At 38.4% G+C, this 14,547-nt stretch overlaps 1 protein-coding gene across 1 annotated transcript; it reads left to right on the top strand.

The window, feature by feature from the left end:
* Nucleotides 1–7,445: 7,445 nt before the first annotated feature.
* On the top strand, nucleotides 7,446–10,303 carry LOC140178048 (uncharacterized). The gene is made up of 2 exons (XM_072212979.1): nucleotides 7,446–7,576; nucleotides 9,784–10,303. The coding sequence occupies exon 2, from the start codon at nucleotides 9,791–9,793 to the stop codon at nucleotides 10,301–10,303; it is 513 nt and encodes a 170-aa protein (XP_072069080.1). The 5' UTR covers nucleotides 7,446–7,576; nucleotides 9,784–9,790.
* Nucleotides 10,304–14,547: the final 4,244 nt, after the last annotated feature.

Raw genomic sequence — 14,547 nt, 5'->3', positions numbered from 1 at the left:
ATATTTGGTGAAAATCTCACCAACAGCACACTTTTGTTTTGTTATGTTTTCTTGCCATCAACATGATGGTCTTGTAGAGTGTTCTTCCTTCACTTCAGTAGCTCATTTTTGCTTTCATGGTTTCCTGGTTAATGACCGAAGAGAAAAAAGAGATGAGAGAATAGGAAATATAGAAAGAGAAGCAATCAAGTATTTTTGAACAAATAAACTAAAGTAAATTAATTTACTTCCCTTTTCTTTGCTATTGGTAGCGTGCAGCACTATGGCAATCAATCAATTCAGCTGCGAATTTCTCTCTCATATTTCCCATGCAATAAATGACAATTCAATGAATTTTGGAATCCATTGCATGGTAAAATTCTTGGATCCGTTGGAAGCAAACTAAGCTTTGTTTTCTTTGCTTCATGGTTACGGACCAAACATGCTTGCCTTCAAGCAATTATATTTTGGGCTTGTATCATTGATAATCACAATTGGCCCAAAAATATTTCATCCATGAGATCCGATGAAGGGCATAAGGCAAATGATAACATTTGCTTTCCTGATGAATTTTTTTCGGATCAAACATTGGATCTTTAGCATACATCACAATAGGGCTTGGAGCAACAAGAATTTATTCTGGCCAAGTGATATATTTTTCATTCAGCCATAAGAAACTAACTTCATATTAATGCTGAATGTTTTAATCATTGGGCTAGCAACATTTTCTTTTTATTTCGGCCCATTTATAAACCTGTATTGCAAAATTATTTTAATCAACATTTAATCCAAAGTTAATTTTGCAATAAATTATATTAATAATGTTTGGTCATCATAAATATTAATTTGGAGTTTTCCAAACTCATCAATTTATTTATTGGAGCAACCATTGTTAGAATAATTGTATTACTCCTTGATTAATTTAAAATGACATTCTTATTCTTTTATGTTTCTCTAATAGTATAACTGTACAATTACATATATTTAGACAATTGTATTACTATAGCACAAAAATTGCCAGGTCAGTTTTTCGGTGACGAAAAACGACAGAATGGCTAAATTGAGGCACGAATCAAAATTTTAGGTTACAATTAGAGTCAATTGAATTCTTGAGGGCTAAATTGAGTCGCGGGTCAATTTTTAGGGGCCATTTTGAATATTAATTCCACAAATTTTAGTATGCATCACAAAAATTTTTGAAATACCACATGCCCAAAATATTAACAAGCAACCAATGAAATATGCACAACACATAAATTTTTGTATACAACACAAAAATCTTGGTACATAGCACAAAAATTTTGATGTGTAGTACCCAAATTTTTAGAGGACTATATATTCAGAATGTTGACTCACTCAGCAAAGAAAATACATTCGCAACAATATTTGTATGCTATGTGCAAAAATTTGTTATATGTAAATATTTGTATACTATACCAAATTACCAATGAAATACGCATAACACATAAATTTTAATGTATAACACAAAAATTTTGATGTGCAATATAAAATTTTTTTACAAAATCTCTCTGTGAAGACAGATTCTGCACCTTAAGGAAAAGTTTGGGAATGTTAGATTTAAGTTCTATTGATAACTTGTGAATATTTGACTCTGTTCAGTTTTGTCTCGTAGGTTTGGACTAGATAAAAATGAGGGTATGATGGAAGAGCTATAATTAAGGGGGAGGCAACTCAGAATTTAATTCTAATGGGCCCCACCAAATATCTTTTGACCCCACCATGACAGTTTTGTTAGTTCCTCATTTTTTTGAAAAGTAAATTCACAAAATCTCTTGGTTGTCTTATCAAATCTTGTTGGAAGAAGAAGAAGCATGTTGTCAAATCAAATATTTCCTTCCAACTAATCCCTTGATTCAAGGAAACTCCCTTTTAAGTTTTTTTTTGAAACCTCCTTTGGTTAATAACCGCGCCTTAATGGTCATTAACTTCCCCATCATCTCTTTCCAATCAACATTTAATGCCCTCTAACCTCCCTCCACTCACCACACCTTCGGGCATCACTTCATCTTCCACCCCATTCTTTTCGCTCACCATGAAAAAGAAAATGGCATTTAGAAGAAGTGGCCGAACCCCCATTCCTAAAAATCCACCTTTTTCATCACCTCAAACTCATACCCATATCCATCTTCATTCAACATCCTCTTCTACTCATACATCCCCCTCCAAAAAGACCAAAACTATGCGCCGAAAAGTCGTTGCTCAGAAAACTTCAGGGAGAGGAAAGACTGGAAAGAACAAGCAACCTAGTGTTGAAGAAGATGAAGAGGAATCACACACTTCACCCCCTCCATCACCACCCAAGAAATCTACTCCACATGCAAAAAGCTCTCAGAAGAAGAAAAGCTTTGTGTTACATGATACGAGAGAACCCGCAAATTTGGAATCACTAGAGTTCAAGAACAAATTCCACAAAACTCACTCACATTTTGATCCCTCTCGGTTCTACTCTTATACTTTCTACGAATTCCACAAAGAGGTTCTGCTGAAACGTCATCTCTGCCCCTCATTAATATTTTGGGTATGTAGTCCTCTAAAAATTTTCTATATTGCACATCAAAATTTTTGTGTTATACATTAAAATTTATGTGTTTTGCGTATTTCATTGGTAATTTGGTATAGTATACAAATATTTACATATAACACAAATTTTTAGAGGACTATATATTCAAAATGTTGACTTAAGATTTACCAAGTATGAGGGATAGAGAAGACGTTTCAGTAGAACCTCTTTGTGGAATTCGTAGAAAGCACAGGAGTAGAACCGAGAGGGATCAAAATGTGAGTGAGTTTTGTGGAATTTGTTCTTGAACTCTAGTGATTCCAAATTTGCGGGTTCTCTCGTATCATGTAACACAAAGCTTTTCTTCTTCTGAGAGCTTTTTGCATGTGGAGTAGATTTCTTGGGTGGTGATGGAGGAGGTGAAGTGTGTGATTCCTCTTCATCTTCTTCAACACTAGGTTGCTTGTTCTTTCCAGTCTTTCCTCTCCCTGAAGTTTTCTGAGCAACGACTTTCCGGCGCATAGTTTCGGTCTTTTTGGAGGGGGATGTATGAGTAGAAGAGGATGTTGAATGAAGATGGATATGGGTATGAGTTTGAGGTGATGAAAAAGGTGGATTTTTAGGAATGGGGGTTCGGCCACTTCTTCTAAGTGCCGTTTTCTTTTTCATGGTGAGCGAAAAGAATGGGGGTGGAAGATGAAGTGATGCCCGAAGGTGTGGTGAGTGGAGGGAGGTTAGAGGGCATTAAATGTTGATTGGAAAGAGATGATGGGGAAGTTAATGACCATTATGGCGCAGTTATTAACCAAAGGAGGTTTAAAAAAAACTGAAAAGGGAGTTTCCTTGAATCAAGGGATTAGTTGGAAGGAAAGATTTGATTTGACAACATGCTTCTTCTTCTTCCAACAAGATTTGATAAGACAACCAAGAGATTTTGTGAATTTACTTTTCAAAAAAATGAGGAACTAACAAAACTGTCATGGTGGGGTCAAAAGATATTTGGTGGGGCCCATTAGAATTAAATTCTGAGTTGCCTCCCTCTTAATTATAGCTCTTCCATCATGCCCTCATTTTTATCTCGTCCAAACCTACGAGACAAAACTGAACAGAGTCAAATATTCACAAGTTATCAATAGAACTTAAATCTAACATTCCCAAACTTTTCCTTAAGATGCAGAATCTGTCTTCACAGAGGGGTTTTGTAAAAATATCAGCAATTTGGTCTTCAGATTTTACAAATTGAATATCAATAGTACCCTTTTGCACATGTTCTCTAATGAAATGATATTTTATCTCGATGTGCTTAGTTCTTGAGTGCAGAACAAGATTTTTTGATATGTTTATAGCACTCATATTATCACAAAATAAGGGTATACTATTGATTTTTAATTTGTAATCTTCCAATTGTGTTTTCAACCAAATTAATTGAGAGCAACATGCAGATGCGGAAATGTATTCAGCTTCAGCTGTGGATAAAGCCACTGTGGCTTGCTTCTTGCTGGACCACATGTTGAGTGAGCTTCCAAGGAAGCAACACATGCCGGATGTGCTCCGTCTATCCACTATATCTCCCGCATAATCTGCATCACAAAACCCTACTGCACAAAAATCATCAGATTTAGGATACCATAATCCAAAGTTACAAGTTTCCTTAATGTATCTAATGATGCGTTTAACAGTTGTAAGATGAGATTCTTTTGGGTGAGATTGAAACCTTGAGCATACACCCACACTTTGAACAATATCCGGTCTAGAGGAGGTAAGGTACATAAGTGAACCTATCATTCTTCTATACCTTGTTTCATCCACATCTTGGCCATCATCATCCTTTTCAAGTTTTGTGTTAGGATGCATTGGTGTACCCATTGGTTTGGAATTTTCTAGGCCAAACTTTTTGATAAGTTCTTTTGCATACTTTCCTTGGTGAATAAAAGTACCACTAGGAGTTTGTTTGATTTGGAGGCCAAGAAAGAAAGTTAGTTCTCCCATTAAACTCATTTCAAACTCACTAGTCATAAGTTTTCCAAACTCTTCACATAAGGATACATTGGCCGATCCAAAAACAATGTCATCAACATAAACTTGAACAAGGAGTATATCATCATTAGATGCTTTAATAAATAAACTAGTGTCGGTGGTACCACTTTGAAATTGATGTTCTAACAAGAAGGCACTAAGCCTTTCATACCAAGCTCTTGGAGCTTGTCTAAGACCATAAAGAGCCTTAGATAGTTTGAAGACATGATTTGGGAAATCTTTATGTTCAAAACCGGGGAGTTGAGCCACATACACTTCTCTATCAATAAAGTCATTAAGGAAAGTACATTTAACATCCATTTGAAATATTTTGAAACCTTTATGGGCAGCATAGGCAAGAAGCAACCTAATTGCTTCCATTCTAGCTACCGGAGCAAAAGACTCATCAAAATCTATACCCACTTCTTGATCGTAACCTTGGGCCACTAATCTAGCCTTGTTACAAACAACTTGTCCATCCTCACCAAGTTTATTTTTAAACACCCACTTAGTACTCGTAACTTTCTTACCATCCGGATGAGGTACTAGTGTCCAAACCTCATTCTTGTCGAATTGAGCAAGCTCTTCTTGCATTGCTTTGACCCAAGATGGATCTTCAAGAGCTTGTTTGACATTGTTGGGCTCCATTTGTGACAAGAGGGCAAAATTACTTGGTTCGGATTGCCTTTTGGTGGAGGATCTTATTGTTACTCCTTGAGAGGGATCACCAATTATGAAGTCATGAGGATAACTCCTCATAGACTTCCATTTTCTAAGCTTCCGAAGTGGTGTTGAGCTTTGATGAGTTTCTGGTGGTCTCATTGTTTCAGTTTCTCGTGTCTGCTCAGGAGATAAAATGGAAATATCTCCTCCAATCTGACGAGATAAAACTGGACTGACAGATTCTTCGTTTTGAGCAGATTTGGGATTTTCTTCACTTGTTCCAGCCTCTTCACCATCTGAATCATTATCTATCACAGCACTGGGAATTAAGTTAGAGTCACAAAAAGTAACATGTATGGATTCCTCTATAGTTCTATGTTCCTTGAGATAAACTCTATAGGCCTTGCTTGTGGTGGAATATCCAACAAACATTCCTTCATAAGATTTTGGATCAAATTTTCCAAGGTTTTCTCTATTATTAAGTACAAAGCATTTGCATCTAAAAATATGAAAGTACTTAAGATTTGGAGGGGTTCCTTTCCATAGCTCATAAGGGATTTTCTTTAATCCTTTTCTAATGATTGTTCTATTCAAAATGTAACAAGCCGTATTCACAGCTTCAGCCCATAAAAATTTAGGAATCTCATTCTCACAAAGCATGGCCCTAGTCATCTCTTGAAGGCTCCTATTCTTTCTCTCAACCACCCCATTTTGTTGAGGTGTTCTAGGGCATGAAAAGTTATGAGAAATTCCTAAGTCATCACAGAATTTTTCAAAGTCTTGATTTTCAAATTCTCTTCCGTGATCACTTCTCAAATGAGCAATTTTTAAATCTTTTTCATTTTGAATTTTCTTGCAAAGAGTTAAGAAAGCATGAAAAGCATCATTTTTATGGGCAAGGAAAAGTACCCAACCAAATCTAGAGTAATCATCTACCACCACAAGACCATAGTGTTTACCTCCTAAACTTTGAGTTCTTGTTGGTCCAAAAAGATCAATATGTAACATCTCTAATGGCCTTTTGGTTGAGATTCCATTCTTAGGTTTAAAGGAGGATTTTACTTATTTGCCCAATTAGCAAGCATCACAAGTAAGATCCTTATCAAATTTGATGTTTGGAATTCCTCTAACCAGATTTTTCTTAACAAGCTTAGAAATTTGGTACATGCTTGCATGACCCAACTTTCTATGCCATAGCCATTTTTCATATTCAAGAGATGTAAAGCATGTCACATTTTATTCTTTTAAGTCCTCAAGAGTTAATCCATACACATTATTGCATCTTTTAGCTTTAAATAAAATATCCCCAGTTTTCTCACAAACAACTAAACAAACAAACTTCCTAAAAATAACTTCAAAACCTAAATCACACAATTGACTAACACTAAGCAGATTATGTTTCAAGCCATTTACAAGAAGGACATCATTTATACAAGATGAAAAATTTTTACCAACTTTCCCAACAGCCACTATTTTTCCTTTTGCATCATCACCGAACGTGACAAGTCCTCCATCATATTCATCAAGCTTTATGAAGAAGGTTGTCTTTCCGGTCATATGCCTAGAGCATCCGCTATCCATATACCACATATTTTCTTTCCGTTTGGATGCTAGGCACACTGTAAACCCCGGTTAAATTAGTAGATAATTAGTTAATAAATTATTTTTTAATAAGGAGGATTAGAAATGCGAATATTATATCAAAATAGGGTAGAGCTCATCGAAACGAGAATTTTGACACTAATTTTGAAGAAAACGGTCCAAGAATGGACCGAAAGGACCGAACCGGTTGAACCGGACCCGAACCGGGCTGTCGGTTCAACCGGACCAGCCCATTAAAAAGAGCCACGGGCTCATTTTCTCTTCATTTCCCTCAGCGACGCAGCAAGCCTCCCAGGGAAGAGAAGAAGAGAAATTCGTTTACGTGAAATTCAATTTCCCGTAACTCCTCCGTTCGAGCTCCGATCGCCGCACCGTTTGCGGCCACGCGTTCACCGCGTCGAGCTCTACATTTCTACCGGAACAATTTCATAGGTAACTTGCTATTTTACTCTCAGCTTCATCTTCCCCCAATTTTCGAATTTTAAGTGGGAATATTGAATTTCTTTGATTTCTGATGTTTTAGGATCCAATTAGCTTGAGAGAAACGTTCACTCTTGTTTATGTGAAGCTTGGGTAAGGTGAGGATATGATAATTCTATTTTAATTTCATTAAATTTGAGCTTTGAGTATTAAATTGGGTATATATGTATTATGAATGTGTATTAGGTTGAAAATAAATAATTGGAGCTTGAAATTGTGAATACTGGAACTTGGAGGAAGCGGATTAGTTGAGTTTTGAGGGGCTGTTTTGGTTTTGAATAAATAGCTTTGGTCGTTACGTGGAAATCGGCTAAGGTATGGTTTAGGTTTCTTGCATTTAATATATAATGTTCTGTGAAAACTTAGGCTAGATGACCATTGGATAAGTTGGAATGCAGGTGTATGTTTAATGTTTAGTAATTTATCGATGAATATATTTGGTTGAAATTTATTGGATAATTAGTTTTTAATTTTGGATGGTGAATGTTGTTATGTTAATTTGGAGAGAATTATGGTTGAATGTTATTGTTGATTAACTAATGATTTGGTGAATTATTGATTTGAGGCATAACTATTGTGGAGGTTGTTGTGATAATGAGGTATTTTGTGTTAAAAGCCTAGGATTTGTGAACTATGATCCTTAGTTGAATTTTGGTTGTTGGATTTGAATATTGTATGAGTTTAATTGTTGATTTGAAGTAGATTTATTGTGGTGATTGTTATGATGATGAGGAAGGGTATGTTGAATTGAAAAGAAAGCAGGTTTGGACCCGAAAAGGGTGGCAAAGTCCGAGTTTTAGAGGAGATGCTGCCGAAATTTTATAAAAAATTAGAGATTTTATTTAGATGATTATTTAAAAGAGATTTAGATTTAAGGGTTATATGGTTTGATTTTGAGTTATTAAGATAGTGAGTATGTTTTAAGTTTGAAGTTTGATTCTTAGAAAAGAATGAATTATGCTTTGAATTGAAACTATTGATGGATGGAATGGGAGGTGATATAATGAAGGATAAGGATTGAATATGTTTAATGTATGATGATGAATGAGATGCAATTGGGAATGATGTGGATGTTGATGAATTATAATTGAATTATTTATATGGCTTATGAATTTGAATAATCTGAGATACGAGATTCCTTGGATTAAGTGCCGTGGCTTGCCACCACGTGTACCAGGTTGAAAACTCGATACTCTGTTGACCCTACGACGTAAGTGTGACCGGGCACTATATAAATTCCCGGGAATGTTACCCCCATTGAGCAATATTGATTATTTGAGAAAAATCTATGCATAGACTCTTGGGGATGCACGTCGGGGGACAGTCTAAGGACAATTCAGACTTGTCGGGTTGGCTGGATAACCGACAGATGAGCCTCATCAGCCATAGGACAGGCATGCATCATATGCATATTACTTGAATTACTTGCTTGTGCTCTAATTGGGTGTGCCTATCTGTATTTGCCATGCTAAATGTGTATTTGTTACCTGCAGTAGTTGTAACTTTCTTGTGTTTGCCTTTATCTGTTTATTTGTCTGTGAAAATGCATGATGGAATTGGAGGTATGGAGGAATGGCAGTATAGGACTTAGATTTAAGGTTAAGTTAAGTTAGGATTAAATATTTCTAGGAAACCACCTTTTATGGCTTCTGTTTAATACTTTAAGCTCTACAATCTGAGTGTCGGCGTTCTAGGATTGCCTCTGGCATTCCCAGGACCTTATATATTATGTGTGTGGCACCTTTACCATACTGAGAACCTCCGGTTCTCATTCCATACTATGTTGTTAATTTTCAGATGCAGGTCGAGAGGCATCTCGTTAGGCGTCTGGACTCTTGAAGCGGAGTGGTTACTGGGATATTTTGTTATGCTATGATGTATATATATGTACTTAGTTTTCTCTCCGCATGACTTATTCTTTTTGATCCTCTTAGAGGTTTATGGAGAGGCAGGATTGTGTATATGTACTTTTGGGTTTTGGATATGTATGTATATATATGTGTAAATATTCTCCGGCCAGTCTTGACTTCGCAGGCTGAGTTAGGAGCTTGATATTTTGTATCTTTGGCACTCTATTCCTACTTCTGTTATCTTATGTTTGACAGTTACAGTTTTCTTAGCATGCAAGTTAACTCGTTCCTTGAGCGTTGCGCTTTTATCTCGCGATTTTTATTTTCCCTATCCTTCAAGGCTCCTAGCATATTATAACTCTTCTGCTATTATATGTACTTATTTTATTTTAGAGGTCGTAATACCACATCACCTTTGTTTTACGACTTAAGCGTAAAGCTTTGTGTGGTAGGGTGTTACATTAATGGTATCAGAGCAGTTCGTTCCTATAGAGCCTGAAAGACGGACTGATTGTGCTTCTGTGCATTCTCTGTATATGTGTTTATGTGCTATTAGGATATCTGATTGATATATATGGCATAAACGTTTGTGAGCATGCATTTGGAACTTAAAGCATTAGACCTGCGATATTGAGACTGATCAACTTAATATCACTTGTTTGGTGTGTATAGGGACCAGATGTCGACTCGCGGACGCGGTCGCGGGCGAGGTAGAGGTAGGACAGGCACCGTTACTCCTGTACCCACAGGGACTGATCCAGTAGACTTTATGGCTGCCTTGGGAAATATGGCTGCAGCTATGCAGGCAACAGCTGAGGCACTGGGTAATCAGATAAATCAGGGTAATCATGGGAACAATAATGATGAGGACGGTCCTATGACACTTGCTACATTTCTGAAAGTTCGCCCTCCGACTTTTAGGGGAACCTCAAATCCAACTGATGCAGATAATTGGATTCAGGCTATGGAAAGGGCGTTACAGGCACAACAGGTTCCTGAAGAGCAATGGGTTGAATTTGGGACTTATCAGTTGCAAGGTGAAGCTCAGTATTGGTGGCAGGGAACACGACGTATCCTGCAGCCTGATGGTGCTGCGATTCCTTGGGAGGTTTTCCGGACAGAGTTCTATAAGAAATACTTTCCTAATTCAGCTAGAAATGCCAAGGAACTTGAATTAATGCAGTTAAAGTAGGGACAAATGACTGTTGCTGAGTATACCAGCAAATTTGAGGAGTTATGTCGCTTTTCTCGTATCTGTCAAGGTGCGCCTGAAGATTTTGCTGAATGGAAGTGTATTAAATATGAGGGAGGTCTTCGGAGCGATATTCTGAGCTTCGTTGCCCCAATGGAGATCAGGGTATTTTCTGAATTGGTGAATAAGAGTAGGGTGGCTGAGGATTGTGTGAGGAAGGCGGCAGCAGAGAAAGGGAGTTTGAGGATGCCTTTTCAGAGGCCTTCAGGGAGGAACTTTGCTCCGAGAGGTAGGAATTTCAAACGTGGAGGTTTTGTTTCGCAGCAGACTCAGGGTCAAGGTAATTACAGAAGGCCGAATATTACTGCTAATCAAGGAAAAAGGTTTGGGAAGCAGCCACAGCAGGATCTGAATTGTCAGAAGTGTGGAAAATATCATCCTGGAGTTCCGTGTAGATTAGGACTTGGAGTGTGCTATTCCTGTGGACATCCCGGGCATATAGCCAGTAATTGCCCTGAGAAGAAGTATGAGACTGGTAGGGTGCAACAGCCGGGGAGAGTATACACTACTTCTACCATTGGTGCTGAGGGATCTGAGACACTTATTAGAGGTAATTGTGAAATGGCTGGTAAAATCTTAAATGCTTTATTTGATTCAGGAGCAAGTCATTCATTTATTGCATTTGAAAAGGCCCATGAATTAAGATTGAGAATGGTGGTCTTAGGTTATGATTTGAAAGTATATAATGCTACTCATGAAGCTATGGTGACTAGGATAGAATGTCCACAAGTTCCCTTTCGAGTACAACAGCGTGAATTTGTGCATGATTTGATTTGTTTGCCTATGACTGGTCTTGATCTCATTTTGGGATTGGATTGGTTATCCAAGAATCATGTTTTGCTTGATTGTTCTGAGAAGTCAGTACAGTTTATGCCAGAAGGGTCAGAAGCACCGGTTGTGGTGAATAGTTACTATTTGAACTCTATGATAGTAAACTGTTCTGGAACCGAATGTCAGGGTATTATGTTATTAACTGCGGGAGTATCAGGTGATGATCAGAGTTTAGAGCAAATTCCGGTTGTATGTGAATTTCCAAATGTGTTTCCGGATGATATTAATGAATTCCCACCTAACCGAGAGGTTGAATTTGCAATTGAGTTGGTACCTGGATCCGGTCCAATTTCAATTACTCCTTATAGGATGTCGCCTTTAGAAATGGCTGAACTGAAAGCTCAACTGGAAGATCTGTTGGGTAAGCATTTTATCCGACCAAGTGTTTCTCCGTGGGGAGCGCCAGTGTTACTGGTAAAGAAGAAGGATGGGAGTATGCGGCTGTGTGTCGATTATCGGCAATTGAATAAGATCACTGTGAAGAATAAATATCCGTTGCCTAGAATCGATGATCTAATGGATCAGCTACAGGGTGCCAGTGTGTTTTCTAAGATTGACCTGCGATCCGGATATCATCAGATAAGGGTTAGAGACGAGGATATTCCGAAAACTGCTTTCAGAACCCGTTATGGTCATTATGAGTATACAGTGATGTCTTTCGGGTTAACTAATGCCCCGGCAGTATTTATGGATTATATGAACAGGATTTTTCGACCGTATCTGGACAAGTTTGTTATTGTCTTCATTGATGACATTCTTGTTTATTCTAAGACTGAAGAGGAACATGCTGATCATTTGCGAACTGTGCTGCAAATTCTGAGAGACAGGAAGTTATATGCTAAGCTATCTAAATGTGAGTTCTGGAAGAGTGAAGTGAAGTTTCTTGGCCACGTGGTGAGTAAGCAGGGGGTAGCTGTGGATCCTGCTAAGGTGGAAGCAGTGATGAATTGGGAGCGACCAACTTCAGTGACAGAGATCAGGAGTTTCTTAGGTTTGGCAGGGTATTATCGCAGATTCATTAAGGGATTTTCACAGCTCGCCTTACCTTTAACTAAGTTGACTAGGAAGGATACACCTTTTATCTGGACTCCGGAATGTGAAGAGAGTTTCCAGGCATTGAAGCACAGGTTGACTACTGCACCTGTATTGGTATTACCTGAACCAAGTGAATCGTTTGAAGTGTATTGTGATGCATCTCTAAAAGGGTTGGGGTGTGTTTTGATGCAGCACCAGAATGTTGTAGCATACGCCTCACGGCAGTTAAGGCCGCATGAGATGAACTACCCGACACATGATTTAGAACTTGCTGCTGTTGTGTTTGCTTTAAAGATTTGGAGGCACTACCTCTATGGCGTTAAGTTTCATGTTTTCTCAGACCATAAGAGTTTGAAGTATCTTTTTGAGCAGAAAGAGTTGAATATGCGTCAGAGGAGGTGGATGGAGCTTCTGAAAGATTATGATTTTGAATTGAATTATCATCCAGGAAAAGCGAACGTTGTGGCGGACGCTTTGAGTCGGAAGTCTTTATATGCAGCTTGGATGATGCTACGGGAGGAAGAGTTACTAAAGGCATTTCAAGGTTTGAATTTGGGAGTTAGAGAAGAATTTGGAATTTTGTGTTTGAGTCAGTTACAGATTTCAAGTGATTTTAAATCAGAACTTCTGAAGGCTCATCAAGATAGTGAAGCGTTACGTAAGGTATTACCAGCAGTTGAACAGGGAAAACAGTGGAGAATGTCAAAAGGTCAGGATGGTTTATGGAGGTTCAAGAACCGGATTATTGTGCCTGATGTTGGAGACCTACGACAAAGTATCTTGAAGGAAGCTCACAAGAGCGGGTTTTCAATTCACCCAGGGAGCACTAAAATGTATCAGGATCTGAAAGCGATGTTCTGGTGGCCAGGTATGAAGAATGATGTGGCATTGCATGTATCTAAATGTTTAACGTGTCAGAAGGTTAAGATTGAGCATCAGAGACCATCAGGGACCCTTCAGCCTTTGGAGATTCCACAATGGAAATGGGAGAGTATCGCAATGGATTTTGTGATAGGTTTGCCTAGAACCCGATCTGGTTGTGACGCTATTTGGGTGGTTGTGGATCGACTGACAAAATCAGCTCACTTTCTTCCTATCCGAATAAGTTGCACAATGGAGGAATTGGCTCGAATGTATATCAAAGAGATTGTCAGGTTGCATGGTGTGCCTTCTACTATCATATCTGACAGAGATCCTCGTTTCACATCAAGGTTCTGGGGAGCTTTTCAGCGTGCATTTGGGACTCAGTTAAGCTTGAGTACTGCGTATCACCCTCAGACAGATGGTCAGTCAGAAAGAACTATTCAGACCTTGGAAGATATGCTAAGAGCTTGTGTTTTGGACCAACTGGCGAGCTGGGACCGGTATATGCCATTAGTAGAGTTTGCTTATAATAATAGCTATCATGCGAGCATCGGAATGGCTCCATATGAGGCTCTGTATGGCAGAAAATGTCAATCTCCATTGTGTTGGTATGAAACTGGAGAAAGGAGTTTATTAGGGCCTGAGATGATAGCCGAAACGACTGAGCAGATAAAGAAGATTCGTAGTCGAATGCTTATAGCCCAAAGCCGCCAAAAGAGCTATGCTGACCAGAGGCGAAAGCCTTTGGAGTTCGAAGAAGGAGAACATGTCTTTTTGAAAGTTACACCAACCACTGGAGTGGGAAGAGCTATTAAGACCAAGAAACTGAATCCCCGTTATATTGGACCGTTTGAGATTCTGAAAAGAATTGGACCAGTGGCTTATAGAATTGCCTTACCGCCATACCTTTCGAATTTGCACGATGTGTTCCATGTGTCACAGCTTCGGAAGTATAATCCTGACGCAAGTCATGTTCTAGAACCAGAACCAATCCAAGTGAGAGAAGATCTAACACTCCCAGTAATTCCGGTGAGGATTGATGACACCAGTGTTAAACGATTACGAGGAAGGGAAGTATCATTGGTAAAAGTAGCTTGGAGACGAGCTGGTATCGAGGAACATACCTGGGAACTCGAATCAGATATGCGAAAGGACTATCCACATCTCTTTTCAGGTAACTATATTTGAATTTTGAGGGCAAAATTCTTTATTAGGTGGGTAGAATGTAAACCCCGGTTAAATTAGTAGATAATTAGTTAATAAATTATTTTTTAATAAGGAGGATTAGAAATGCGAATATTATATCAAAATAGGGTAGAGCTCATCGAAACGAGAATTTTGACACTAATTTTGAAGAAAACGGTCCAAGAATGGACCGAAAGGACCGAATCGGTTGAACCGGACCCGAACTGGGCTGTCGGTTCAACCGGACCAGCCCATTAAAAAGAGCCACG

The sequence above is a fragment of the Arachis hypogaea genome, chromosome 13 (assembly GCF_003086295.3).
Source record: "Arachis hypogaea cultivar Tifrunner chromosome 13, arahy.Tifrunner.gnm2.J5K5, whole genome shotgun sequence".
Lineage (NCBI taxonomy): Eukaryota > Viridiplantae > Streptophyta > Magnoliopsida > Fabales > Fabaceae > Arachis > Arachis hypogaea.
Note: the sequence above shows the minus strand (reverse complement) of the source record. Positions and strands in the feature narration are given on the sequence as shown.